The sequence below is a fragment of the Penicillium verrucosum genome (genome assembly GCF_028828655.1).
Source record: "Penicillium verrucosum strain IBT 35672 chromosome Unknown utg000001l_segment0_segment0, whole genome shotgun sequence".
NCBI classification, from domain to species: domain Eukaryota; kingdom Fungi; phylum Ascomycota; class Eurotiomycetes; order Eurotiales; family Aspergillaceae; genus Penicillium; species Penicillium verrucosum.
Window position 1 is genome coordinate 8,313,899 of NW_026643210.1, and position 26,664 is coordinate 8,340,562.

The following is a 26,664-nucleotide window of genomic DNA, read 5'->3' on the forward strand; positions in this document are numbered from 1 at the left end:
CGCATTGAAGATCAGGAAGCAAACTCACAAATCGGGGAGTTTTTTTTTTCTTTCTTTTTTTTCGCGTCCACCACACTTATAAAAATGCGCCTCCAAATAACAAGAATTTATTGAATCTGCCAAAAAAAAAAAAAGAGGGTAGACTAATAGTCACTTTTGAAGGTTCAAGTTCGTGAAGTTCGTCAGGGGGGGCTTGAACTACTTCAGGGGGTTTCTCCCGGGTTGCCGGGCGGTGGACAAATGGGAAAGGGAAAAATAAAACAATGCGGGGGGGAGATCTCGAAAGGATTATGAGTTGGGAAAAGATTAGAAGAAGTAATGTCTGGATGTCTGGATTCTCAAGGGAGAGAAGATGGAAAAAAAGAAAAAGGGAGGGCAAGTTTCTCCCTAGCGTAGGGCGATATACATACAGGGGATATGCTAATTACGTAGTTTACGTGGTTTACGTGGTTTACGTAGGTTATTGTACAGTGTACTACAGAGTAATAACTATTAGGAGCTCAGAGATAAGTCAAGATATAGAAATTGAATAAATAGTATATATATACTATATTTATTTATTTATATATATATATATATACATATATATATAAATGTAACGTAGATAATCCAAGACATGGAAGTTGACGCTTAGAGACGGAGATGAGGAGAGAGAGAGAGATGGGGAGAGATGAGAGGGGAAGAAAAACCTTTCCTCCTCATGAATCTCACCTTAGGTCGTTCCTTGACTCGGAACTTGAATCCTTTTTTAATATTACGTTCTTCTTCTATCAAGATACAATTTCAATTCATGCAATCCACCTCAATTCGAACGATGGCTACTATCAACCCTCCGCGGGATCCGAACACCGTGAGCAACTACAACAATTGGCGTTCCACCCATGTCACGGCCAATTTCGATATTCTCTTCGATCAGAAGAAACTAGTGGGAAATGTTGTCCATCAATTCAAGTCCATCACCGATGGCGAGTCCAAGGAGATTATCCTAGATACCAGCCATCTTGACATTGGTGTGGTGAAGGTGGATGGCCAGCCATCCAAGTGGGAGTTTCTCCCCTCGCTGGAGCCCTATGGTATACCATTGAAGATTAGCCTTGATAATCCCGTCAAGTTAAATGGTACCGTTGAGGTCGATGTATGATTTGCAATCATTTCTCCTCATGAAGCTCTATCTCACTTAAACTAAAAAAATTTATAGATCGAGGTGAAAACCACCGACAAGTGCACTGCGTTGCAGTGGCTAACGCCTGCGCAAACCTCAAACAAAAAACATCCATACATGTGTATGTGATAATCTTGAACTGTCCCTCGAGCTTCAGTAGCTGACAAAATTGCCTAGTCTCCCAATGCCAGGCAATTCACGCGCGGTCTATCTTCCCTTGTCAGGACACTCCGGATGTTAAAGCCACCTTTGACTTCAACATCACCTCTCCGCTTCCGGTTATGACTAGCGGTCTGCCAATTCGCAAGTCGTCCATGGAGTCCACGACGGACCATCAACTGTATCGATTCCACCAGTCGGTGCCAATCCCCAGCTATCTCTTTGCTATCGCTAGCGGGTAAGAATTCCTTCACCGTTCTCAAAAGTATTGTTTCGTTAACTCAGAATTCCCCAGTGATGTCGCTGAGGCTCCAATCGGACCCCGGAGTGTCGTTGCAACCAGCCCTGACCAGCTGGAAGAGTGCAAATGGGAGCTCGAGGCTGATACCGAGAACTTCATCACAACAATCGAGGTACACAGCCTATATTCTATTCATATTAATGATCAATTGTCAATTCTGACTTCACAACAGAAAATTGTTTACCCTTATGCCTGGGGTGAGTACAACGTTTTGATCCTGCCGCCTAGTTTCCCGTATGGTGGCATGGAGAACCCGATTTTCACTTTTGCAACCCCGAGTATCATTTCCAAGGTCCGTAGTACTCTCTGTGCAATGGTTAGATAGGCCATGGCTAATACATTTTCTAGGACCGTGAGAACATCGATGTCATTGCACACGAATTAGCTCACAGCTGGAGTGGTAACCTGGTTACCAATGCCTCGTGGGAGCATTTCTGGTTGAATGAAGGCTGGACCGTTTACCTCGAGAGAAGGATTTTGGCTGCCATTCACGGCGAAGCCTATCGCCATTTTTCGGCTATCATTGGATGGAAGTCTCTGACTGACGCTGTCGAGCATTTTGGTGACGACCATGAGTTCACTAAACTTATTGTTGATCTGAAGGGCAAAGATCCCGACGACGCATTCTCAAGTGTTCCTTATGAGAAGGGTTTCAACTTCTTGTTTTACCTTGAGAATCTTGTTGGCAAGTCAAGGTTTGACAAGTTTATCCCTCACGTACGCAATCTCTCTACTCTCGTTCGGTTTCTTCTATTGACTTTTCTTTTGGGCAGTATTTCACGACCTTCAAGTGCAAATCGCTCGACTCCTATGAGTTCAAAGCACTGATTTTGGACTTCTTCAAGCCAGATGCCGAGGCTTACAAGCTATTGGACGAAGTGGATTGGGACAAGTGGTTCTATGCGCCAGGTCTACCACCCAAGCCAAGCTTTGACACATCGATGGTGGACGTTGTCTATGAACTTTCCAAGAAATGGCAGTCCCTTCCCCACTCTTCCTTCGAGCCTCATATCAGTGACATCCAGAGCTTGACGGCAAACCAATTGGTTGTCTTCCTAGAACAGATGCTCGTTCTGGAGACACCTCTCAGCCCCCAAATCTCGAAGTTGATGGGTGATGTCTATGGTTTGGCCAAGAGTGAGAATATCGAGGTTTCGAACCTCTACTGCCAGGTTGGTATGAAAGCAGGAGATGACAGCGTCATTGAGCCAACAACCGAGCTATTGGGCCGCATTGGACGGATGAAGTTTGTGCGACCTTTGTAAGATGCCCCTGTCCTAACCGCAGATTCCGTTCTTGTTACTGACGACCATTTGTTTTTTCTTTCTTTTTAGGTTCCGCAATCTCCAGAAGATCAATCGCCCTGTCGCCCTTGCTACATTCGAGAAGTACAAGGACTTTTATCACCCTATCTGCCGAGGCATGGTGGAGAAAGATCTGTTTGGCAAGAAAGACAACTAGGTCTTTCTCCCTATATCATGTTTTGCTCAAATAGATATACAGTGGATGCTCACCGATGTGCTTTTTGTGTCGTGATCTCGAACAATAAAATTTCGTATGCGAAAAGGGTAGGGCAATTAAATATTGTACATGTCTTTATAACCAAAAGGATATAAAACAGCAGAACGGATACCTAACAGGTGACCCACTCATTTATGCGAGGATATCCCCTTATTTGTTTGCTTGAACAAGTTTCTTGTCCGTCTCCGAGTACTCGAAGATAGCAGTGTTCTTCTGGCCACCACGCCCAAGGGCGAAAACAAGATCCACCTCGTCCTTCTTTGATAGCTCCGACAAGACTCGGCGCATGTAGGCCACAACCTGGGCAACCTTGGCCCAGTCAATTTCTTCTTTCCCGTCCGGTCCGGTCTGACTTCCCTTCCAGAGGTTTCTCCAGACAGCGGCTCCCAGCACCGCATCACCTTTGGCCAACCCCTCATCATATGCAGCAATGATCCCACGCCATTGAATGAACAGATCCTTCAGATACTTGTTGCGAATAGTGCGACTACCCAGATCATGATACGTGTCCATGCGGTGTTCCGCTTCATGCGAAAAGTGATCAATCAAATGGCGGGAGTAGGTAGTAACGCTATCCCGGTGGGGCAAGGCACGGAGGCGAACCGTCAGGAGGTACATATGGAGGAAAGTCACCTGGGACCAGGTAGAAAAAGTTGGCAAGAGGCCGAGCTCTATAGTAACGCCCGAAATTAGATTGTCTTCAAAGCAGATCATAGCCCAAGCCAAAGACCGCTGGGGGTTGTCTCACCTTTATACCACCAACCCTCTCCAACACCAAGATCCTCACCAGCTTCTGTTTTCGGGACCTCCGCTCCCTTTTGCAATGCTTGGGGGATCTTGTAATCGGCTTGGCCGGAACAGGCCTCGAATAGCTTTTGTGTCATGCCATACGCGACATAAGTCTCGGCGGCATTTCCGGGTCTCCGTGAAAAGTCCTTAGCCAAGTCGGAGACCTTGCTTTGCGAATATGATCGAGTGGCGATCGATTTCAATGGTTGTTCCGTATACGCGCAGGAGGCGGACACCAGTGTTATCGGGCTGCGACTAGCAGATCTGGAAAGGCAGAGGTTCTGGGACCCGCGAATCTCGCGCGCCCATAGTGTTGATAATCTCCTGGATGACATTGCTGAGGATGGGGGAATTCGTGAATTGGTCTCTCGTGATTGGTGATCTTGGATCTTTTTTGTCTGATAAAATGCGTTTGCATTGTTTGTTCCGATATCGATACAGCCGCCCTGGGGACAATGAGGTCCATCTAAACCTCATGCGTATATCGGGACATATCCTTACAAGCTACTACTGAGCTCGATTGCATTTTCGCACGTTTATATTACAAGTAGAGTTCCTGCTGGTTATTTAATTGATGGTTTAGTGTCATTTAACTCCAAGCTCTATCCCATTCATATTCGTCTGCATCGTTTGAATGTGTCTCATGAATTTGGATCGTTAAGTGTGGCAGTAGCTTGTAGTCCAACCAACTAAGTCTAACAGAAGACTCATGTGGGCGAATTCGGGGCATTTCATGGCCAATGTTCAGGTGTGTGGTCGTCATGATCGTGTGGTTTATTTGGTTTGTGGAGATGATCAGTTCCTAAATGACGAACAGCCCAGTAACACTGATATCTATATCCGGGCCCAATGGTTGGCTATACCCCGCGAATAACTAGAAGAGGGAGTGCAGATCTCTCAATCGCCTAGCACCAATCGCTCGGAGTGTTTTTCTACAAGAGGGAGGATCTCGGAGAGTCGGTTGGGATCTCTCAAGAAAGCAGGAATATCGTCCCTGGTTGCTGCTAGCATCTGTGGATGATTGTCAGATCAGATATACATTCACGTTTTCCATTGACCGCACATACCTGTCGAACTTTCTCATATTCACACTCCTTTGAGACATATTCCCGAATAACTTCACCTGTCGCAAAGTCCACATAGACTCGAGTGTCTCGGAGTCGTATCAAAACGTGGTCAAGCCTCATGAAGAACCTTGTCAATAAGAGGAGTCTTCCTGGCATCACTCTAATCTTGCAAGACAGCATGGTAATCCCGTTGTCCGCCAGCTCATCTTCGTAAAGAACAACCTCATCGAAGAATAGGATGGGGTCTGGTCGCTTCAATAGTTCAATTGGAATGGGCTTCGTTGTTGGCTCGAACGGCCGCGCATTAGGATGGAGGGTGCCCTTGTAGTCGGTGCTATATGACCAATCGAACGGCTTCACGACTTCTTTGATCCCTTCATGGGTTTTCTCTCTGAGTACAAATCGATTAATTGCCACGGTCAAATAAGCGCAAATGGGGGTTGCGAACATACCTGCTCTTTTGCCATTCCCCCGAGTACGCGACCTGGAGCATGGATTGACCAGTCTTGTCAACCAAGTCCAAGGCATCAAACGCATTGAAATTGATGCCCCAGTTGCCCTTCTCATGCTCTATTGCAACATAATTATCACCAAAAATCATTTCAGGGGGTGCAATGCCAAGTTTCTGGGTCATTTCCTCGATCGGGTCGGCTTTGAGAATGGGTAGCTTTTGTGTTGAAATATGAAACCCGTTGATGTTGATCGAGTTGGGTTTCTTTGTCTCCGGGGAGACCGTGTCACATGTTGTTGCCATGATTAGAGCTCGACAACAAGCCGCAAGAGATCAAAAACGACTGAGGATCTCCAGGGCTATGTACGTGTATGGATGCTTGCGATTGGAGCTGATAGCGATAACCCCGCGGACGGAGAAAGAGGCGGTCCGACCCTCCAACATTATTTGTTCGGCAGAATTTTGAAAGGCTTCAGAGGCGTTGATTTGATATTGATAGTCAATGAATCTGCATTTTTCAATTATTTTAAAGACGGTATCCCAATATACACAGAACACCTCAAGCTGCAACTACAATATATTCTCCGAGAATACTATTGGTATGGTGATATATTGTATACATACAACATAAACGCTGAGAGCGGAAGAGGCTGGCGGTGTGATAGGGTACATATATTACATCAGCCGGGCGTTGCTGGGGTGACGCTCTGGAGATCGCCCAAACATCCGAGCTTCTGTTTCTCTCTCCATCTTTGCGATATCCCCCATCGACCAACGACTAACCCCGTGCAAAGTGACCATGATTGCACTGAACTAGACTTAAACTCCAGACTTGGCTACTTTTTATACTATTCTCTTCTTCCCATTCCTTATTCGCCTTCCATTGATCCCATACGCCCTCTCACTATGGCGACGACCAAGACGCTCGAAGCTCGCTTTGAGCATCTGTCCATGAAAGATGAGAAGGAAAATGGAAATAGTGATCGAACCTATGGCAAGCAAAAGGTACTTGGCTACTTGACTCAATGAAATCTGGTGGAGATCCACCTTGCTGATCTGATTTCTAAGGCACCGGTCTCTTCCGTCCAGTCAAACAGCAATTCGAATCGAGCTCAACTGCTGAAATTGGCTCTTCAAAATAATAATGAAAACAAGGCAAATGCCATGAACGTTCCAGCATCGCCAGGCAAGGGATCCCATGGCGCATTGGTGACCCGGAGCACCGATGAAAATGGCGACCAACGTACATCCTCTTCCCTCTGCGAGCAGTCAACTGTCCCCAAGGACCTACACTTGGGCATGTTTGAAATTGGTAAACCACTGGGCAAGGGCAAGTTTGGGCGAGTTTATCTTGCCAAAGAACGCTCCTCTGGCTTCGTCTGCGCACTGAAGGTGCTACACAAGTCTGAGTTACAACAGGGTGGTGTCCAAAAACAAGTCAGGCGTGAAATTGAGATTCAGAGTAACCTACGTCACCCTAATGTGCTGAGGCTCTATGGTCACTTCCATGACAGCAAACGAATCTTCTTGATCCTCGAGTTTGCTGGCCGCGGTGAACTGTACAAGCATCTTCGCAAGGAGCATCGGTTCCCGGAATGGAAGGCCGCACAATATATTGCACAGATGGCCGCAGCATTGAAATATCTACACAAAAAACATGTCATGCACCGTGATATCAAACCTGAAAACATCCTTGTTGGTATTCACGGAGAGATCAAAATCAGTGATTTCGGTTGGAGTGTCCATGCCCCCAACAACAGACGCCAAACGATGTGTGGAACTCTCGACTACCTGCCCCCAGAGATGCTCGCTCATGGTTCCAAGGACAATTACTATAGCGAGAAGGTGGACTTGTGGAGTCTAGGTGTTTTGATGTATGAGTTTTTGGTCGGCGAGGCTCCGTTCGAGGATACCCCTGTCATGACTCAACGGCGGATTACCAGGGCAGATATGTCAGTCCCCTCCTTCGTAAGCCCGGAGGCAAAGGACCTTATCAAGAAGGTGAGTTGATCTTTCTATCAATATATAAGGCCCACTTGCTCACCTAATATCTAGCTTCTTGTTCTTGATCCCGCGAAGAGAATTCCACTTGAGGAGATCCAGCGTCATCCTTGGATTGTCAAGCACTGTGAGAAAGATGATCGAACTGTAAAGCGAAGTTCAGCGTCTTCCAAGGAGGGCAAAGCATAACCTATGACTTGCCACTTGCATTATAGAGTTTCTGGGAGTTCTGGTTATCTTTTCTTTTGACATGTTTCTCACGTGGAGTTTTGGTGTTCTGAGCCTGCAAGCATTTTCAAGGCGTGCTGGGTTTTGTGTTGGAGTCAAGCTGGAGAGCTACTCGCGATATGGCGATATTTTGATCTTAATTTTATTTCGCCTCCGACCTGTTCAATACAACATGATACATTCTAACAAATTGACAAGAAGATATGGCCAGCTGTCATTTATACCAGCACATAGGGCGAAGAATAGGATGAGATTGTATTTGTAGCTTGTGTTCCCCGATTTCATTGGCAACCACTAGTTAGTAGTTAACTATAGACTATAGGTACATGTATATTTTGATCCCATATCACCTCTCTAGGGCTAGTACCCGCCATTAGATGATACATAGTGATGCCTATTATTACTCGTACAAAGCCGCAAAAGAATACCCAGTATAGTTATAGATGGGAAGGTTTGTGTCGCTAGTAAAACCCATGAAATATAGTACATCCAAACAATATCTATCATACAAAAGGGTGGAGAATAGTACAACGCTGCATGAGTTATGGTATCATCGGTAGATCTCATCAAATGGGCGTGTGTCCCTGAAACAGCTGTCCCAGACTTCATTGACGACCCTTGTGGCATGAGCTTCGTCTTTACAAGTTGGGCGTGCTCGCACAGAGAGGATGGCTCTCCGCCGGACGCACTCTTGGTGCTGTTGTGTAAGCTTCCACTGCCCTCTTCGGAAGAATTCGCGCGCCCACCTGCACTCGCCGCTGAGCGAACTAGCTCGAATCTAGTGGGTTTAGCCAACGTTGACATGTTTAGACAATAAGAATAATACATACCTCGGTACACGCCGCATGTCGCAGATTATCGGACCAATTCACCTTGAACCTGAGGTGGTCAAAAGCATGAACCATCTCATGAGCCATAGTATCTTCAAGGTGTCCCTGGTCCTTCATCTCATTTGCGCAAATCAGGATGCCATATTGCGGGTCGAAACCACCACCCTTCCGGTCAGGACAGCGACGACAGTAGATATTATGATTGTGAAGATCGCCTCCTAGTTGTTGAATGCTTTCGCTGAGGAATCGAATCGTAGGACCTTAATGAATCGATCTTGTTAGGAATCCAGCTCAGATAACTCTTAGCCGAGGAACTCACTATATTGAAGAAGATAATCCCGCTGATCCTCACAGCGCTTGCAGTCTGCTTCTTCATTGCGAGTGTCTCGCGCAACGCGGAACTGCTCAATTCCTTCGTTGGACATCTTGCCCGTGAGGATGGAATAGATATTGCGGAATTGTGTCCAGGTATCATCGCCGGGGAGGAAGCCTGTAGTATCCGGCTTTCTATTTGAAGGTGCAGCCGCACCTGGCGACTGAGATTCTGTCATTTTCGATCGTGAACTGGTCGAGTGTTATCCATCACTGCGCACGATAAAGCGAGATCCTCCGCGAATGGCGGTGGTGGTTGGCAGAATCGGCGCCGGAGTCGGGCAAAACGTGCTCTTCCGCGATTCATCGCCGCGGGGCAGTGAACAGCACAGGCCTTTCTGTATTCTTTTCGTTTGTTTCTTATTTATTTGCTTGTTTCTGGGGGATTTATTTGAACTAGAATTTGCGCCATGGCGGCCTCATCGGGTCTTACAATTGTGATCAAGCTAGGTGCGGGGAATATCTATACCTGTTGTCCGATGACTCGAGTGTTGACCACTAGATTGTAACAGGAACGAGTTCGATTGTTGACGAGAAAACCCACGAGCCGATCCTTTCGATCTTGACATTAATTGTGGAAACGGTCACCAAGCTACATAGAGATGGCCACCGGGTCGTCCTCGTATCATCTGGTGCTGTGGGAGTTGGTCTGCGAAGGATGAATGTGGACGAAAGACCAACGTATCTGCCGCGCATACAGGTATGTCTGCCATTCTACAGAAATAGAAACCCATATAATATGTTCTATAGAAATGCTAATGAAATCTATAGGCTCTCGCTGCAGTTGGTCAATGTCGACTGATGAGTCTTTGGGATAATCTATTCTCGCATCTTCGTGTCCCTGTGGCCCAGATTCTTTTGACGCGAAATGATATTGCTGATGTATGTACTCTTATATTATATCTGCCCAGGCATGTTCCTCCACTGACGCTCAATACAGAGAACCCAATATGTCAATGCACAAAATACATTTGGGCAATTGTTTGATATGGGAGTAATTCCTATTGTCAACGAAAATGATACCCTGGCTGTTTCTGTAAGGAAATTTCCCTTCCAACCACGATCACGCATCTCACCCAAAGATTTCTAGGAAATCAAATTTGGTGACAATGACACCCTTTCTGCAATTACCGCGGCAATGGTTAAGGCCGACTATTTGTTTTTGATGACCGATGTCGACTGTCTTTATTCAGCAAACCCCCGAACCAACCCAGACGCAAAACCCATTGAGGTGGTGACCGATATCTCCTCTCTCGAGGCTGACGTCTCATCGGCAGGCTCCTCTCTTGGCACTGGAGGTATGAGCACCAAGATTGTGGCCGCACGGCTTGGAACTAGTGCTGGTGTCACTACGGTTATCACCAAGAGCTCAAAACCAGGAAACGTCCACGACATTGTGAAATACCTACAATACCTCGAGGCTCAGTCCAATGGCGTGGCAGCTGACGACAAAAACGAGGCACCCACTGCCCCTCTTCATACCCGATTCATTCGTTCAGATACCCCGATTCAATCACGGACATTCTGGCTACTCCATGGACTGTACCCACATGGTACATTATACATCGACCATGGAGCTTACCACGCACTTTTGAACAATGCCAATCTTCTCCCAGCTGGAGTAGTCGGAGTTGAAGGCCATTTTGGACAGCAGGAATCCGTGCGGCTCGTAGTGGTTGATCGACCATCTCCAGATGCCTTGGATGGCGACTTTATCCACCATAGAGAAGAACCCAAGGAAGTCGGTCGCGCCCTGGTGAACTACGGAAGCATTGAAATCACACACATCAAGGGCCACCGCAGCACACAGATTGAGACGCTACTTGGCTATGCCGATAGCGACTATGTGGCAATGCGAGAGAACATCTCGTTCCACCCCGATGACCACAGTCATACGGTGACACCGTCATTAACACCGGCCTTAGAGGAATGGAAGTCCCCCTGAGGTATATATAATGTTGGATCGTCCAGCATACGCATATTACGAACAAAAAGCGAAAATTTTCTTGCATTCAACTGCATTGGATGGTCGATATTCCCAGTCAAACCTTGATCGTTTTAATTTAAACGTTGCTTGGGATATATAGACCAACAATCAAAATAGAAGATGAAGGAAGACATCTAAGTCTGGATAAATCAGAAAACTCCCAGAAGCATTGGATGTTTCCACGCCAACCCAAGTGCCATGTAAAGATATTCGAGAAAATAAAATTGACATGCTCGAAAGCCTATCAATCATTCCAACGGTCCAACCAGTTCTGCATTCTCTTGTCTAATGTGGGTGCAGGAGCGGGTGCAGCCTGAACAAAAAAAAAAAAAAAGAAAACAAAAGGATTAGCTTTCAAAACCAACTGACATCAAGCATTCAAGAATCAAACTCACCGTGTTCTCGATGGTGTTCGCTGTCCATGTCGCGAAAGCCGTATCCGTGTACTGTACGGTTGGTGCACCTAGGTAGCTGGTCGCAATTGAGAAGGGGAAAGGTGGATATTGAGGAGTGGCCGATCTGGTTGCGATAGTAGTCCCAGCGCTCTTGGGCATTGGGGCATATTTGATCGAGCCAGTCTGCTCACCATATGGGACAGTATGTTGGTCAACTGCAGCAGCGACACCAACGCCAACGCCGGCAGCAGCAGCCACCTGTCGTTTGCGCAGCTCATTGTGCTCGGCTTCGCCTTTGACGGTTGGGGTCGGGAACTGCAAGGCCACTTCGATTGAAGCGCTTTCCGCGAGACCTGATACATTAAAAGTTGAAGTGGTTTCCGAGGCCTCGATGAGACGATCATCGTCTTCGACCGTAGGCCAAGGCATAGTAATGGCGGGAATTGGCTGCATTGTCTTGATCGCATCTGTTACTTTGGTCGAGAAGCTACCTTTCATGTTGGTCAAAGTGAAATGGGAGGTGACCCCAGACCAGTCACTATGAGGGCCTGATAGAACTATCCTGAGGAAGCTAATTCAAACCAGGCGATATTGGTTAGCCACAAAATGAATTGATGAAGCCGCTGATTCTTGGGGGAGGGGGATGATCTTACTATGCATTGGGTTCATTTCCACCGACACTTTGGTCGACTTGAAATGACACCATGTCACCAGGAGAATAGGCACCATTGCTGATGACTTGCGATAGAGTATCCTGGATATATGGTAAGCTCTTATATTTCTTCCTTTTAGTCAAGACAGAAAGAAACATACATATGAACCTGTCGTCTCGTCACCGGCACAGAGATAAAAATTATAAGTTGAAGTTGACTCGCTGCCTAAGCCCCAAAGCAGACTCACGGGAGCTGCACCATCGAAACTCAGATCATATGTTGTGATCTGAGAACTGATCTGGCCATAGGCGGCCGTAAATAACAGGGCAACCTGAAGCAATTGGACTCTCATGTTGATATGATTGAGAAACACAGAATTTGAGAGAGGGAGAACAGAGAGTGAATTCTGAATTCCCCCTCCCAGTCAAGAGAGAGGAAAATCATCCCTTCATAGGGTGCCTTGGTATGTACATCATTCCTAAACCCTTGGGGGAAGAAGCCCTTGAGCTCTTTGGGGTTTTATACAAAAGCGGTGATGTGCACTAAGATAAGGGAACATGGTCCGTGCTATCAACGCGGCTTCTCCTGTCGAAGTGTCAGCCCACAACTTTGGACTTGGAACTTGACAACCATGTCGTCTCAAGCAAATTGGAATTCAGTGACTGGCATTGCCACACTGCTATTCGATGGCAACCTTGTCGCCATTGCTATAGCCATCCTATTCACCTTTGGTGTCCCGATCGCACTGCACATCTTCTTCTTCCAGGCCGTAGCGTCTCCGCCATCGAGTAATTTCCTACTCCTAGGCCCCAGTGGAGCTGGCAAAACTGCTTTTGCGACGTTGGTAGGTTCCATGACCTGAACCAGAGTGGTAGATCCCTTACTAATCAATCTATAGCTCGAGGCCAAATCCTCACTCGCTTCGAACAAGTCGCACGACACCCACACCTCCCAACAATCAACCCTAGTAACGGTGACCTTACCACCAACTGTCCCAACCGGATCTAATCGCTATCGATCGGTTAACGACCCCTCCCTGAAGGAAGCTGTTCGGAATCCAATCAAGTACCGTGTAAGGGATACCCCTGGCCATGGCAAGCTCCGCGCCTCGCAAGGGATCGCCGAGCTCCAAGCTATGTCCCAGTCAAAGGACCTCAAGACAAAGATACGTGGCGTGGTATTTATGGTAGACACCGCTGCTCTAGTTGACGAAGCGACGCTCCGTGACACCGCAACCTATCTGCACGACGTCCTTCTCTTCCTCCAGAAGCGTGCAAAGAATGGGTCATCGAGCAAGCGGACCACTGATATCCCTGTCCTAGTCGCCGCAAACAAGCAGGATCTATTCACTGCACTACCACCGGGCGCGGTGAGAGAGAAGCTGGAAGCGGAGATTGATCGCATCCGCAAGTCGAAGACCAAGGGTCTTCTGGATGCAAGCGCAGATACTGAGTTGGAAGACGAAGAAGAAATCTTGGGTAATGATGAACAAGAGGCTTTCAGCTTCAAGCTCCTGGAGCATGAGGTCGGTGTCAAGGTTAATGTGGTTGGTGGTGCTGTCAAGGGTGACTTGCAGGAAGAGTTCGGATCTGGAGTGCGCCGCTGGGAGGAGTGGGTTGGTATGTGCTTGTGAGTGATACAACTGTTTGCTCCTTTATCTTGATGGTCCGAAAAAGTAAATAGGTGGTCCTATCATGGTTTACTTGTATATGTTATGTCCGGAAAAGACCAAAAAAAAAGAAAAGTTGCTCCGAAAAAAAAGGTCCACGAGTCCTTGAGAAACTACGTGGTTTTCTATTGATATTGCCAATCCCATCCCAGTGTCTCTGTAGCTTGGGCATCAATCCAATCCTGTATGGTCAGCAATGATAGAAACACAACGGCATGAAAGGGAAAGAAAAAGAAAAAGAAAAAGAAAAAATAGTACTCACCCACAGCTCTCGAGCAAGCTTCATATCTCTAGATATCGCACTGGGCTCACACAGCGTAGCGGTAGGTATAAAATACTGACCACGATGGTTCTGTTCTCGCACCTCTTGACTAGTAGCAAGATATAGAGCTGTAGTAGCACCGTCCTCCAGACTCTGGCCCAACCACGATCCTGCCGCTCTGATAAGCCAACCGAGGAATCTCCCAAAATAAGAATCCCACCCGAACCATTGATCAGTAACGATGTTGCCCGGGAAGAACGAATTGACATAGATCTGCTTGCTCGCTGGGTCTTCATCCTCCAGAAGCCGCCGACTGAGTTCTTTAGCAAAGAGGATGTTCCCCAACTTTGACCGGCCATACCGCCATATTCCATCGTACAACGCCGGCCACTTGACGCGTGATGATGAGAACAGAAGATCCAGATTGAGCTGTTGGCACCAAAAATGGAACGATGAGCTGGTCACAACAATTCGTCCGTCGTTGCTAAGTGTCACGCCGTTCTTCAACAGAGGTAGGAGTAATGTAGTTAGGACTTGGTGTCCTACGCAGTTCGTTGCGAATACACGCTCAATATTCTGAGGTGAACGCTTGTATTCATTTTGGACACTTATGGCTTCATTTTAGGGTAGTCATGATCAGGTAAGATGGAGAGAGAGAGAGAGAGAGAGAGAGAGAGAGAGAGAGGGCTCACCTGCATTGCAAACCAGTATATGAATCCGGTCTGTTATTTGTTTTATCTTCTCAACTGCGGCCTTGACATCCTGAATATCCCCCAGATCGCATTTGACAAACTCAACTCGAGTGTCATTCTCCAGTAAGATGCCCTTGCGGTGTCCCCATTCCTTGCAAGCAGCGATGTATTTATCTTCACTTCTGGCAATGATGATCACTTTCTCTATGTCATGTAAGAGAAGCTGAGTGGTGATCTCTGTATTTCATTATTATACTCTGCAGGAGACTTTTCAATTGGCTAGAGACCAGGGGCTGTGCTTGCCTTTGCCAATGCCTGCTTGGCCACCCTATAGGGAGTTAATTGTTAGGCTGAGATATAATAAAGAGGGGAACTCACTGTCACTACAGCCACCCGCCCATTTAATGTCGGTATGTGTCCCAGAGAGAAGTGCGGATATGTAAAGATTCCTGCCATCTTGGCTTGTGAGTTGGAGTGAGCAAAGTCTCGGGGTCGAGAGGATTCCCTGATCTCAATCAACGTCATCGCCGAACCGAATATCAAAAAGAAAAGGAACTATATATATGATGATGATGATGATGATGGTGATAATAATAATAATAATATATATATATATATATATATATATATATACTCTATGGTGTGTATTATGTATTTATCACATTTCAACGCCTTTGCGTTACACGATCTAGATATTTCAATCCCATGTGTTGAATCCCATAGGGGAAGCCTTCATGCCAACGCAAGAGAAACGCCTATCCCAAAATATCAAAGGTCCAGGAATGTTGAACCCCTACCCAACAAGCCATGTCTCATGCGAATACGTTTCAGGAAACAAAGAAACCCATATCTCTAGGCCTTCGTCTTGGACTGGTGCAGCATCCAAGTGAGCAGGTCGACCTTGGTAACGATGGCCAATGGCTTCATCGCACCACTTGCATCCTTCTCGGTCACAACCGCAGCGCTATTCCATTCGAAGAAGCGGTTCAGGACGCTGAGAGGGGTATCCATGGTGATTTCGATAAAGCTGCGATTCCGGGTCCGGGGCTTGAGGGAGTCGATACCCTTGGACAGATCACGGGGGTCGGTGACCACCTCGGAGATCTTTGAGAAGTCAAACATGACCTCGGAGACGGGGCTCTGGCCCGAGGCCCGGCCGTGCGTCAGTCGGCTGAGAACGTTGCCCAGCGTAACGAGACCAACGAGCTTGCGCCCAGAGGGGGCAAGGACGGGGAGCTGGTCAAAGCCTCGGTCGCGCATGACCTCGATGGCAGTCTCGCAAGGGGAGTTGGCGGTCACAGTAGTGATGGGCTTCAAGCGCAAAGCGCTGACCTTGGCATTGGCCAGAGCGTTAGCCTCCGGTGCCTGGGTTTGAGTTGTCGATGCAACGGCGGGAAGCGATGGGAGCAGATCGTTGGCTGCGAGCCAGTCGTCATCGGCGAACTTGAATCGGTTAGCTTGATAGCAAAATAAATCGGGGGAAAGGACTTAATCCTACCTTGGAAAGGTAACTTCTGATACTGTCAGGAAGAATCACAACGACGACGTCGTCCTTGGAGAACTTTTTGGCCTCGTTAGCCTTGACTAGAGCCGCAATGGCACTGCCACTGCTACCGCCGACCAGCAAACCCTCCTCGGCGATTAGACGCCGGGAGTACTTGAAAGACTCCCTGTCTTCAGTCTTGATCCATTGGGTCACGGCGTCCTGGTCCAAGACCTCGGGGATGAAATCATATCCAATACCCTCGACTTTGTAAGGCTCATTGGCACGAGCTTCATTGAGGGAAGGAGGCAGAGCGAGGATGGAACCAAAGGGATCGGCGGCGATCACGTTGATATCGGGGTTGTGCTTCCGCAAACCACGGGCAAGACCGGTGATCGTACCACCGGTTCCAGCACCAGCGACAATAGCACTGATCTTGCCATTGGTCTGGGTCCAGACCTCCTCGGCAGTGCCAAGCTCGTGTGCCAAGGGGTTGTTTGGGTTCTCATACTGATCCAAGATGTGGGCGTTAGGCAATTCCTTCTCAAGGCGTCTAGCCACGCCGATATGCGATTCGGGCGAGTCAAAGGCGGCTTCGTTGGGGGTTCGGATGATAGTGGCATTCAAGGCACGCAGAACGGCGACTTTCTCGGCGGACATCTTCTCCGGAAGAGTGATGATGGTCTTGTAGCCTGAGTAGAGAAGAATAGACCAAATTAGGACGGATCAGACAAGCACAGCTTAGACAATAAAACACATAACACATACCCTTGACGGCACCAACTAATGCCAGACCAATACCACTGAAACTCAATTAGCGTTCCGCGCCTATGATCGCTCTCGAATCGAAAGAGCAGCAGAAAAGAACCTACGTGTTACCACTGGTGGGCTCAATAAGAGTATCACCAGGCTTGATGCGACCAGATCGCTCAGCCTCTTCAATCATGCGCAGGGCAATGCGATCCTTAACACTACCACCGGCATTGAAGTACTCCAACTTGGCGTAGACGGTAGCATCGATTCCTAGAGAGCGGGGCAGATGGTTCAATCGAACAAGGGGTGTGTTGCCGATCTGCTGAGTGATAGTGTCCAAGGTGACCAAGGGGATACCGGGGGTAGTGGTAGAAGCCATGATGATGTGAGTGAGGGAGTGTAAAGAAGAAGGAAGTTGACAATTGGAAGTCGAAGATTTCGCCATCGACTTTTGCGCCCCGCCCGATGATAACCGGGTCTATGATCAGGTGGGCCCATGGACTTTATTACTATTTTGTTATAAAGGTGTTATAGGTTATGTTATAGGTTATGTTATAGGTTTATATTTTATATGATACTATATTATATGATATTATACTATGATATATATGATATATATAAAAGATACTAGGTAACTAACTAACTAGTTAGTTAGTTAGTTAGTTAGTTTATAACTAACTAGTTAGTTAGTATATTCAACCCTAGTATATATTCAGTATAACTATATAGATCAGAACTAGTTATTCTATATCTTAAAAAAAGGGCGCATTAAGTACAATTCTAATGTCTGAACTATTATATGCAAATGGAATATACTATACTTTCACTACTAGCCCTAACTTTTGCTAAATACTATTCCTACTAGTTGTAGTAACTGGGCGATATCCACCGATGCTTGGTTTATATTTACCAAGATCAAGCTCAAGCTACAATATACTCTAGACGGAGTACTCCGTATGTTGTACTTAAAAGGTCTAAGGCCGTGGCTGTGCAAGGAATGGATCCCCACAACTCTCGATTGGCGTTTCATCCCCTGAAAGAAGGAATAGGAATAATACACAGATATTTTCGAGAGAGGCCTATTCTGAAGGCCGAGCATAGCAGTATCATCACTAATATATATATATATATATATAACTATATATATATTTCTTTCTGAGCCCAACCCCAATACGGGACATGAGATACAACATTCACGGGAAAAACATCATAGAGTACTGTACTCCGTAACTATCTATGCCAAGAACTCCTGGCTGTTCAGCTTGAAATATTCGAGGGGGCTGATTGGCTCAGTGAAATGCCAGCGCATCCCACTGTTTTGATTTGGCCTCCTTTATATTGTTGGTGTATGCCCAGACGCTGTATAGTCTCTGCAGTCCCCCCAGCTCTTTTTGCTTTTTGCTTTTTGCTTTTTGCTTTCTTCTTGTCCCCTGCATCTTTTCTTCTAGCATTTATCGAGTTTCCCATTTTGATTTTGATTTTGATTTTGATTTTGAATTTTAGTCTCCCAGTCTAGTACCTTGCGTATACTTTTTCCATCCTCCCGATCTATACGGAAGAGCTATCGGGGGTTCTTTTTTCCTCAAAAAAAAATGGGCTCAATCAGGTCAACCCATTCACAGAACCCTGACCTCCGTCTCCGTGGGAGTGACCCGTCGAAGACCGTCCAGGAGAAGCCCTCGCAGAACTCGATCTTACCCACCAACTCCACCACTTCTAAACGAGCATGGGCCTTATTTCGAGTGGACACAGCTGGAGAGAGCGGTCGAAGTGGAATTCACCCATGGCATCTGCTCAAGGTATGCTTTAAGAGTGTCTGCACGCTTTCGATGGTGGTGAATATCCTCTGGCCATTTGTTCCCGCCGCAATCGCCATTTATTTTGCGCGACCCGATCTTCACGTCTGGATCTTCAGCCTCAATTACATCGCCATGGTACCCTCGGCAAACGTGCTCGGCTTTGCCGGCGGAGAACTAGCCAAAAAGTTGCCAAAGATGATAGGTATTGTTGTGGAAACAACTTTGGGCGCGGTGGTGGAACTCGTGCTGTTTATGGTGTTGTTGTATAATCATGGCCGGACCGAACACTCGGATCTGATTCCTGTCATCCAGGCCGCTATTCTCGGTTCCATCATGGCAAATCTCCTACTTTGCCTGGGAATGTGTTTCTTTGTCGGCGGTATCAAGCGTCATGAGCAAACCTTCCACGAAGCCATCAGTGAAGTTGGTACTGGGTTGCTCCTTGTCGCCGGGTTTGGTCTGTTGATTCCGAGTGCATTCTACTCTGCGCTGCGTGGAAGCGTCAACGAACATTTCACTCTGGCGCAATTGAACGAATATGCCTTGACGATTAGCCGTGCCACTTCGGTGATCCTTCTCGTAGCATTTTTGATGTGAGTAGCCTGAGCTCTTACTTATAGTTCTAATCACTGACACCTCTGCGATAGATATCTTTTCTTCAACCTGCACAGCCACAACTCCATTTTCGATGAGATTCTAGAGAAAGACGAACACCACGATGAAGATCGACACGAAGAAGCGGCGAGGGCAAAGCTCACCATGATAGAATGCTTCGTTGTCATCGCCATTTCCCTGGCATGCGTCTGCATGTCCGCCGTCTTCCTAGTCCAAGAAATCGAGTATATCGTGGAGCGCGGCGTCTCGGACAATTTTCTCGGTCTGATTCTCGTCCCTCTGGTGGAAAAGGCCGCCGAGCACCTCACGGCCATCGATGAAGCCTGGGACAACCAGATCAACTTTGCACTCTTCCACTGTCTCGCCCCTTCAATCCAGACAGCACTGCTGAACGCACCGCTCACCGTCATTGTTGGCTGGGGTATGGACAAGGATATGAGCTTGAATTTCGAGATCTTCATGGTTGTCCTCCTGGTGCTCTCGATTCTGGTCGTTGGGAATTTCTTGCGAGATGGCAAGTCCAATTACCTTGAAGGTGCTCTTTGTGTGCTGGTTTACTTCATCATCGCTGTTTGCACTTGGTACTATCCTCCAGTGCACATGGCCTCGACAAACCAGACTTGACCGTCCGGTATTTCTTTTCAAGCGTGTTCGATTCGCGAATATATTGCATACTGTATATCACTCATGGTTGGTGTTTTTGGGGAGTTTGATGGGGGGTTAGACTAAAGCTCCATAGATGGTCAGAGTAAATAACTGTTTGAACATCAGACAGCACCTAGCTAGTCAGATAAGGCCACATAATGTAATATGACCTCATATGAGACAAAACACAGTATATGATCTGGCTGGATGTTATTCCAGGGTAGTCGGAGGGCGTAAGGCTTCATTCATCAACATCTGCGCATCAACACGCAGCTCAAAGTCGGCCAGGAAACAAAAGCTGATCTCGAGTTTTGACAATTCCTGCTCACTGACTCCACCGACCTTCGCAACCCGGCTATGGGGATAGCTCAGATCCTCTAGAGCCTTTGACGCAACCCAAACACCAGCAAGCACAAGCCTGTGCATATTCTTGGGCAAAACCCTTAACACATTCTCGACCAGGGTCATCTTAGATATATACACGCTAGCTGCGAGATAGACTGCCGTAGACATAGGACAGTACCTATGTAAACGAAGCAGATACTCGTTCAATGGGATCGGCGGCACCTTCTTTGACAGAAACTTCTTCGCCAAGATGGCCATTTGGATCGCCTCTTCTGTCGCCCTTACAGGGTCAACAGGGTCATCCGAGTCCTTAACATGCAACCCGACAGTATTCACCTCGGGTTCGTCCTCCGCAGGGGTATTGTAATCCAGAGGCGCGGGGCCATGCACATGCAGCTCATCGGTGCCGACAGGTTTCTGGGCAAAGTAAGCGCCTAGCCGCTCAATATTCAAACAAAGCAAGTGCAATGCAGCCTCGGGCGAAATATCAAACACGGCGGCGGGGGTCCGCGACGAATCAGGATCGTCGGGCTGTTGACGGTCAATATTATCCAGCGGCGAGCCGAGTTTCAGCATGGTTGGCGCGGGGTTTGCGTTTTGGTTGGAATCTGTGTCTTGGGACACGGACATGGTTGTGGTTTGTGTTACGGCGGTGGCCATGGTGTGCACGTGTGGATTGTTTTCACTGCTACGCGCAGGTGCGGGCTTGGTAGGTTGCGAGTAGAGGGCACCTGGACCTTGGGGTGGATGGTGGTTCCCCGGCTGGGTATCTCATTTTCCAACAAGTGGTTTCTGGCCTCTGTTGGGACTTGGGCTCTCTTTATGGTGCGGATCTCGAGTTCGATTAACGGGGGGAGACGGAGGGTGCTCTTTGTAGAAGTCGTATCGTGGGGTGAGGGTGGTAAGTTGTTTTGGGAGTTCTACATGGAATGAGAGCCTGATCATTAATCCCCAAAAATATTCAACTCACCTTGAAATCTAAATACTAATAAACTAGATACCTGCGAATATAAATCGAATGAGATATTGAATTAAATGGATTCGGAATGAACACAAGGAGAATAGCGACGAGGCAAAAAAGGGGAGATAAGCAAATCGCCACATGTGACCTTTAACATTGGGACTTATGTTGTAGGAATCTACCTAGGTAACTATACAAAGTACACAGAGTATATTCCCTCAGATCAGAAAACAAAATAGAAACAACCCAAACCCCTATATATTCAGCCCAGTTCCATACAAAAAAAAAAAAAAAAAAAAAAAAAATACAAAATACAAAAAAAAAAGGCTCAAAACTCCCGATCCCGGCACGAGACTCACATACCAATCCTAGCAGACTCTCGACGACAATACGAGTCATATGCACGATTGTCAGTGAAGTTAGAGACGCGATAGCTCCGTTGCAGTCAGGCCAACATAATTGTTAAGCTCAGTGTCGCAGGCGTCTCCCATCTGACCGACACCCACACATACAACTCGTGTCATCGTCGAGAGTCTGCCAGGATTGGTAGTGTTGTTCTCGAGGCTTATGCCGGGATTAGGAGGAAAAGATAAATGTTCAGTCCAGTTTAGACCCGTAGTCTGCTGAAAAAAATGGAAGGAAAGACATCCTCAATAACCAGGGGAGCGGTTTTATCCAATATCTGCGAATGTCTCGACACGCTGGTTCCCCGGTGAAGATATATACGCGAGCGACCTAATGCGGATGGAGCGACCAAATGGATGGCCCTCGTCCGCGTTGTCTAAGGAGGCGCCGACCTGAGCCCGATATTTCATGTAATCCATGGCGAATGACCTTCGGTTCTCTTGTTTCGTACCGAATAGCAGTAGGGGTTGAGTCCCAGGTATTCTGGGATCGGGGGTCTCGCGAGGAATATTGCGGGTATCTGAATTCAGGTTCATATCCTCGTGAGGGACTCTGTGTCGGGTATCTAATTTCACACTCATAACGGGAGTCATCGAACCGAACTTTCTTGTGTGTTTTGTTGTACCGAGGCTGTCGTGTCTCTAATTTGACCGACAATCGCACATTTGAGTCATATCTCCTTCTAGCATAATGAGAGGCCATTTCATAGTCCGGGGGATCAACCACAAAGAGTCTGGAAGGCGGTTCATGGACTGGCGGTTCATGGACTGGCGGTCCATACCGGGAACTGAAGTCCCGAACAGGTTCTGATCTGTAAACCGAATAGGAAGGTTGGTACCTCATATCTGTCGAGTCTAGGTATGTGCGCTGTCGTATTCTCTGTCTTCTGTTAATTTCTTCTCGATACTCGATGAAACCCGAGGATAACTTCGAGGGCAATAGAGTGATGATAAATGAGCCCGGAACAATGCATCTGGAAACAAAGACACCCTTGAAACAAGGGAGTTGTTGGGGAAAAATAGAAAAATAGAGAAATAAAGAAATAAAGAAATAAAGAAATAAAGAAATAAAGAAATAAAGAAATAAAGAAATAAAGAAATAAAGAAATAAAGAAATAAAGAAATAAAGAAATAAAGAAATAAAGAAATAAAGCAATGGGATTCGACGAACCTCGTTGATTACAGCACAGGCGAATTGCCGGACACAATATGTGTAAGACATGTGGACAATGGCAAAGCAGGTGATTCCTTTCAAAGAGTAAAGATAGAGAAGAGTATTGGTATATTTGACTCGAAACAAAAAGACTTGACAAAGTAAAGGTCGGATATAGATTGAAAACAAAGAGCCTGATGAGATATCAACAATGAACATGAATTTCAAAACAACCTCTCCTTGCAGAAAAAAGACCTATGACAAAGTTATTAAATATTGATATTTGATATTATCTCTCTCTCTCTCTCTCCCAGAAATGAGTAATACAAACCTGGGGGTCACCAGGGCTCAGTTCAACGAGTCAGCGGGTTTGAAGACTAGTTGCCTGGTGATAAAGTCCTATGTTCAACTTCTTCCACCACACTAGGAATGCAAAGTTGGATTTTCATCTCCGAAAGGAGATCATATCACTGCCTGATATAGTGTGATTAGCAAGATGCTCCCAAGTGAGGCACAACTTGAAGAGGCACGTGGAGCGTCAAGATACGACGCGACCTGTTATTGTCCATAGCACAACCAACACCAACTTTTTCGGAGAATAGTGTCCTATGCCCTGTACAATGACTGGCATCACTGCCTGAAATATTCACTGCGCAACATTATTCAGGAGTAAGTCATCCAGGCACTGCCCAGGTGGTGAAGGAATCCTTCAGCCACCGCCAAGCGTCAAATCAGAGGTCAAGCCACTTTGGCGCTAAAACAACCAACGGCGATTAAGAGCCAACCATTGACATCTTCGACTGTGAGATCAGACGGAATCTCATTCATGAATGCGCAGATTCATAGTAACAATAGAACGATGAAGAAAGAAAAGAAAAAAAAAAGAAAGAAAGGTGAGGGGGGACCGGGTCTGGGCAGCGAAGCTTCGCCACAATTCCTATGTCCACCTCTCAATTAATCTCTCTTGATTGCTATCACGCTGGTGGAGAACATCCAAATTGAGCTTGTGGATCCCATTTTGAAGACTGGTGAGTTCTTTCTCGAGGCCCGAGAGCGTTGATTCCTCCGAAGGATCGCGCAGTGAGGTTTCATAGCGAGAGTTGGCGTGCAGTGAGCAACAAAGAAGCTGGGATGCATTATCCAACGGTGCCAAAGAAGTCACCAGAGGGGCGTCTACAGCTATACTGAGGCCACGAAGTGTTTCGGAAATGTGATATCGCTTCTCATGGAGGTCACTAACCCCTCCATTCTCGCGTGGGTGGAGGATTGATTCCGGTGGTACACCAACACTCCTCAAAATTCTTTCGAGTGATGGTTGGGCAGCTACAGGCGCAGTGGGCATGCGGGTGGCGAGAAGGAGGCCTGGTTGTAACGATCGGCGTCGCAGAGACTCTCGTCGGGATGATGGCTGTGTAACGAGTTCGCTGCCTGCTTCGGATTGATATAACACGGCTAGCTGTTCTAACAGTTCCAAGGACGACTCCCGGACCCCGAGTTGGTTTGTGAGATCTTGCTTTGACAAAGTCATTTCGATCAACATGTCGAGTGCCTAGAAGTATGGATTAGTTCATTGTTGATCGATGCATGTGCCGAGGTAGAGCCTCATACCTGTTCTAGTTTCTCCTGCGACGCCACTCGCAGCTGGTCGTGCTCGTTCTGGAGTTCACGGAGGATAGGCTCATGGAATTGCTGCCTGGTTGACATTTCTGCCAAGATTTCGATCTCCGGATACAGAGATTCTAGTTCTTCCTCGAGGGCAGTGCTCGTTACCCCATCCATGGCATGGGAATTTGAGCCGCCTGCGTGAATTGTTTCCAGATATAGTCGATCGAGACGATAGTGTATTTCCTCCGCCACGTAGTCTGACAGCATCGCACTCAGATGGTTGGTGCGCTTGACCGTAGATGCATCATTCCCACGATACTTTATGCTGGACATGAGCGTTTCCAGACTTGCGAGTGCCTTGTCGTCCTTCTTTAATCGGGTAGACAGAGAGGCGAGTATTCTCTTGCTTTCCGCGCCCGACTTGTCCGTCGCGGTTTTAAAATCGGCCTCCAACTCATCTGCAAGCTCAATTGCCTACATCGAATTAGGATCAGCAACACGCGACGGTGTGTTGTAACAGACATGCCCCATACCGCCATTGTTGTATTTTGCCTCCCCGCTTCATGTTTCTTTTGCAGCCGAGCGATATCCCGGCTCCGCTGCTGCTCCACATTCTTTTCCAGACCCAATTGCTTATTAAGGCTTGCACATTGGAAGTTTAAAGTCTCGGTCTGTTTCTGAATTGTTGCCGTTGAGGCTTCAAGGGACTCGATCGCGTTGCGGAGTTCGTCTTCGAGGATAGGCCGTGTTGCGCCGAGGTCTGGGTTGCTGAGAATAGGTTGAAGAGCACCGGAGTTTTCAAGCTTGAGGTATCTAACTCTAGTCAGTGATGTCCTGTAATTAGGGGTACGAATCAAACGTACAACGCGAGTTCATCTTTTGATAGCAGGGTGTCGGGACGGAGATGCGTAGACGCCCATTGCGCATTTCTATCATCCTCCAATGCCGACTCAATCACCTCCCGCTTGACTGGGATATTTCGAACCTTGAGAATTGATATGAGCTTGTCGGTCAAAGTGTCTTCCATTGTTGTTTTTGAGGGGAGTTGTGATGCGGAGACCTGATAAACAAGGAGCTCCGAGAGTGGAGCTCCACCTTAGTTGATCGGTCTGGGTACAGAGTACAGAGTACAGAGTATTATAGTTACTTGCTAATTGGACGTTATTGTAATATCTACTTTTATATTTATATATCTATATTATGAACAACTCTCGGGAGAAGCTGTAGAAAATATATCATGCAAGTATATCAAAGCCCCGAGATTCTTTATAGTTACAAGTTCTTTATACAAATCCATTAAGGAGGATAAACTGAGTTACATAGCCTCGAAAGAACCTCTGATTGTTCATTTGGGATTATTATATATATCTTTCAGCCTTTGTTGGTCCATAGACAAAGAGCATTGTATTTCAGAAGCCAACGAAGATTGAATGCTCGAGTATAAAAGGGTTGAATAGTACATCACCCTCGACTCCAGCCATCTAACCAAATATTTCTATCCGGACACCTACACTAATCATCAATATGGACACAATAACCCTGCAGGCCTTGCGAGAATCTTTCGACGACTCGCGAAATGATTTCGTGTTATACATCGAGGGACTGGCTGCCGGGGATATTTCAGGCCTGGACGTCGCGACAATCCAAACCGAGCTTCGTCGTATAGCTAACACACTCTCTGGATGGACGGAGCATTCAGATCATCCCAACGAGCTGACTTGCGGCTGTTTTTCGGACCGGTGCTGCAACCTCTCAGATATTATAGTCGAGATCGCTGAGCTGGTCACTATCAAGGACGGGCAGCTCCCTCTCACAGTTTCGAAGATGTTCAATATGCTGTCTATGCAGATAGGACGACTTACTATTGACGGCTATTCCGAGGAGGATGAGTATGCGCGGAGCTTTGATCGCATGGCCAAGGATGAAGATCGTAGATGGCAGATTGGGTCCCAGGGACCGGATGACGGTAGAGCTGCACTTCTTTTTGGCCTTTGGACTCGTATGAATCGCTTCCCGAAGCCTGGTCCCAATTGCACGCCCGAGTGCCCGGGTGCACATGCCGGTAATTTTTGATTTGGGGTTCTAGTTTCTTTATAGGTCAATATGATATACATAACTGCAGAATATGAAGGAATCCAAGTAAGAAACGAGTTGTAGACCCGAGGCTGTTGGGTTTTAAAGTAAGATATAGAGAGACTCTATTAGTTTGTAAGAGCCAACAATGGGTTTGTATATACTCCATATAGTTATATATGACTTGTAACTATCGCATATAAGCTGATATATAAAGATCGGCAGATCAACCGAGAAGAGAGGCCGAGAGAATGCGGCTGCCTGTGGCTGAGTAATCTCAAAAAAAAAA

General features: G+C 46.9%; 15 protein-coding genes across 15 annotated transcripts; 6 read left to right on the forward strand and 9 right to left on the reverse strand.

Moving 5' to 3' along the window:
• Window positions 1-814: 814 nt before the first annotated feature.
• On the forward strand, window positions 815-3,083 carry N7516_003000 (bifunctional aminopeptidase/epoxide hydrolase; the record flags this gene model as incomplete). The annotated part of the gene is made up of 8 exons (XM_057215720.1): window positions 815-1,135; window positions 1,199-1,283; window positions 1,340-1,559; window positions 1,617-1,734; window positions 1,795-1,914; window positions 1,971-2,339; window positions 2,396-2,883; window positions 2,957-3,083. 8 exons carry the CDS (start codon window positions 815-817, stop codon window positions 3,081-3,083), a joined length of 1,848 nt encoding a protein of 615 aa, XP_057077603.1.
• Window positions 3,084-3,293: 210 nt separating this feature from the next.
• Window positions 3,294-4,267, reverse strand: N7516_003001 (uncharacterized protein; the record flags this gene model as incomplete). The annotated part of the gene is made up of 2 exons (XM_057215721.1): window positions 3,294-3,814; window positions 3,892-4,267. The coding sequence occupies 2 exons, from the start codon at window positions 4,265-4,267 to the stop codon at window positions 3,294-3,296; spliced, it is 897 nt and encodes a 298-aa protein (XP_057077604.1).
• Window positions 4,268-4,801: 534 nt separating this feature from the next.
• N7516_003002 (TIP41 family protein) lies at window positions 4,802-5,753 on the reverse strand (the record flags this gene model as incomplete). The annotated part of the gene is made up of 3 exons (XM_057215722.1): window positions 4,802-4,943; window positions 5,000-5,390; window positions 5,452-5,753. 3 exons carry the CDS (start codon window positions 5,751-5,753, stop codon window positions 4,830-4,832), a joined length of 807 nt encoding a protein of 268 aa, XP_057077605.1. The 3' UTR covers window positions 4,802-4,829.
• Window positions 5,754-6,356: 603 nt separating this feature from the next.
• Window positions 6,357-7,640, forward strand: N7516_003003 (aurora family serine/threonine-protein kinase; the record flags this gene model as incomplete). The annotated part of the gene is made up of 3 exons (XM_057215723.1): window positions 6,357-6,455; window positions 6,519-7,451; window positions 7,506-7,640. 3 exons carry the CDS (start codon window positions 6,357-6,359, stop codon window positions 7,638-7,640), a joined length of 1,167 nt encoding a protein of 388 aa, XP_057077606.1.
• A 589-nt stretch (window positions 7,641-8,229) lies between these two features.
• N7516_003004 (mitochondrial inner membrane protease ATP23) lies at window positions 8,230-9,060 on the reverse strand (the record flags this gene model as incomplete). Its single annotated transcript, XM_057215724.1, has 3 exons — window positions 8,230-8,457; window positions 8,510-8,769; window positions 8,829-9,060. The coding sequence occupies 3 exons, from the start codon at window positions 9,058-9,060 to the stop codon at window positions 8,230-8,232; spliced, it is 720 nt and encodes a 239-aa protein (XP_057077607.1).
• A 231-nt stretch (window positions 9,061-9,291) lies between these two features.
• On the forward strand, window positions 9,292-10,826 carry N7516_003005 (glutamate 5-kinase; the record flags this gene model as incomplete). The annotated part of the gene is made up of 5 exons (XM_057215725.1): window positions 9,292-9,331; window positions 9,394-9,581; window positions 9,653-9,763; window positions 9,822-9,917; window positions 9,972-10,826. 5 exons carry the CDS (start codon window positions 9,292-9,294, stop codon window positions 10,824-10,826), a joined length of 1,290 nt encoding a protein of 429 aa, XP_057077608.1.
• A 286-nt stretch (window positions 10,827-11,112) lies between these two features.
• N7516_003006 (putative beta-1,6-glucan biosynthesis protein (Knh1)) lies at window positions 11,113-12,268 on the reverse strand (the record flags this gene model as incomplete). The annotated part of the gene is made up of 4 exons (XM_057215726.1): window positions 11,113-11,181; window positions 11,264-11,834; window positions 11,917-12,017; window positions 12,077-12,268. 4 exons carry the CDS (start codon window positions 12,266-12,268, stop codon window positions 11,113-11,115), a joined length of 933 nt encoding a protein of 310 aa, XP_057077609.1.
• A 279-nt stretch (window positions 12,269-12,547) lies between these two features.
• Window positions 12,548-13,549, forward strand: N7516_003007 (signal recognition particle receptor subunit beta; the record flags this gene model as incomplete). The annotated part of the gene is made up of 2 exons (XM_057215727.1): window positions 12,548-12,760; window positions 12,815-13,549. The coding sequence occupies 2 exons, from the start codon at window positions 12,548-12,550 to the stop codon at window positions 13,547-13,549; spliced, it is 948 nt and encodes a 315-aa protein (XP_057077610.1).
• Window positions 13,550-13,710: 161 nt separating this feature from the next.
• On the reverse strand, window positions 13,711-14,940 carry N7516_003008 (putative short chain dehydrogenase/reductase; the record flags this gene model as incomplete). The annotated part of the gene is made up of 5 exons (XM_057215728.1): window positions 13,711-13,767; window positions 13,848-14,461; window positions 14,540-14,776; window positions 14,827-14,867; window positions 14,933-14,940. 5 exons carry the CDS (start codon window positions 14,938-14,940, stop codon window positions 13,711-13,713), a joined length of 957 nt encoding a protein of 318 aa, XP_057077611.1.
• A 451-nt stretch (window positions 14,941-15,391) lies between these two features.
• Window positions 15,392-17,154, reverse strand: N7516_003009 (cystathionine beta-synthase CYS4; the record flags this gene model as incomplete). Its single annotated transcript, XM_057215729.1, has 4 exons — window positions 15,392-15,982; window positions 16,038-16,714; window positions 16,791-16,825; window positions 16,895-17,154. The coding sequence occupies 4 exons, from the start codon at window positions 17,152-17,154 to the stop codon at window positions 15,392-15,394; spliced, it is 1,563 nt and encodes a 520-aa protein (XP_057077612.1).
• A 1,213-nt stretch (window positions 17,155-18,367) lies between these two features.
• N7516_003010 (hydrogen/calcium exchanger domain-containing protein) lies at window positions 18,368-19,813 on the forward strand (the record flags this gene model as incomplete). The annotated part of the gene is made up of 2 exons (XM_057215730.1): window positions 18,368-19,167; window positions 19,222-19,813. The coding sequence occupies 2 exons, from the start codon at window positions 18,368-18,370 to the stop codon at window positions 19,811-19,813; spliced, it is 1,392 nt and encodes a 463-aa protein (XP_057077613.1).
• Window positions 19,814-20,044: 231 nt separating this feature from the next.
• On the reverse strand, window positions 20,045-20,839 carry N7516_003011 (putative cyclin-dependent protein kinase complex component; the record flags this gene model as incomplete). Its single annotated transcript, XM_057215731.1, has 1 exon — window positions 20,045-20,839. One exon carries the CDS (start codon window positions 20,837-20,839, stop codon window positions 20,045-20,047), a length of 795 nt encoding a protein of 264 aa, XP_057077614.1.
• Window positions 20,840-21,811: 972 nt separating this feature from the next.
• N7516_003012 (uncharacterized protein) lies at window positions 21,812-22,126 on the reverse strand (the record flags this gene model as incomplete). The annotated part of the gene is made up of 1 exon (XM_057215732.1): window positions 21,812-22,126. One exon carries the CDS (start codon window positions 22,124-22,126, stop codon window positions 21,812-21,814), a length of 315 nt encoding a protein of 104 aa, XP_057077615.1.
• Window positions 22,127-23,634: 1,508 nt separating this feature from the next.
• On the reverse strand, window positions 23,635-25,329 carry N7516_003013 (uncharacterized protein; the record flags this gene model as incomplete). The annotated part of the gene is made up of 4 exons (XM_057215733.1): window positions 23,635-24,246; window positions 24,306-24,776; window positions 24,836-25,115; window positions 25,166-25,329. The coding sequence occupies 4 exons, from the start codon at window positions 25,327-25,329 to the stop codon at window positions 23,635-23,637; spliced, it is 1,527 nt and encodes a 508-aa protein (XP_057077616.1).
• Window positions 25,330-25,826: 497 nt separating this feature from the next.
• Window positions 25,827-26,375, forward strand: N7516_003014 (uncharacterized protein; the record flags this gene model as incomplete). Its single annotated transcript, XM_057215734.1, has 1 exon — window positions 25,827-26,375. One exon carries the CDS (start codon window positions 25,827-25,829, stop codon window positions 26,373-26,375), a length of 549 nt encoding a protein of 182 aa, XP_057077617.1.
• Between the last annotated feature and the right edge of the window lie 289 nt (window positions 26,376-26,664).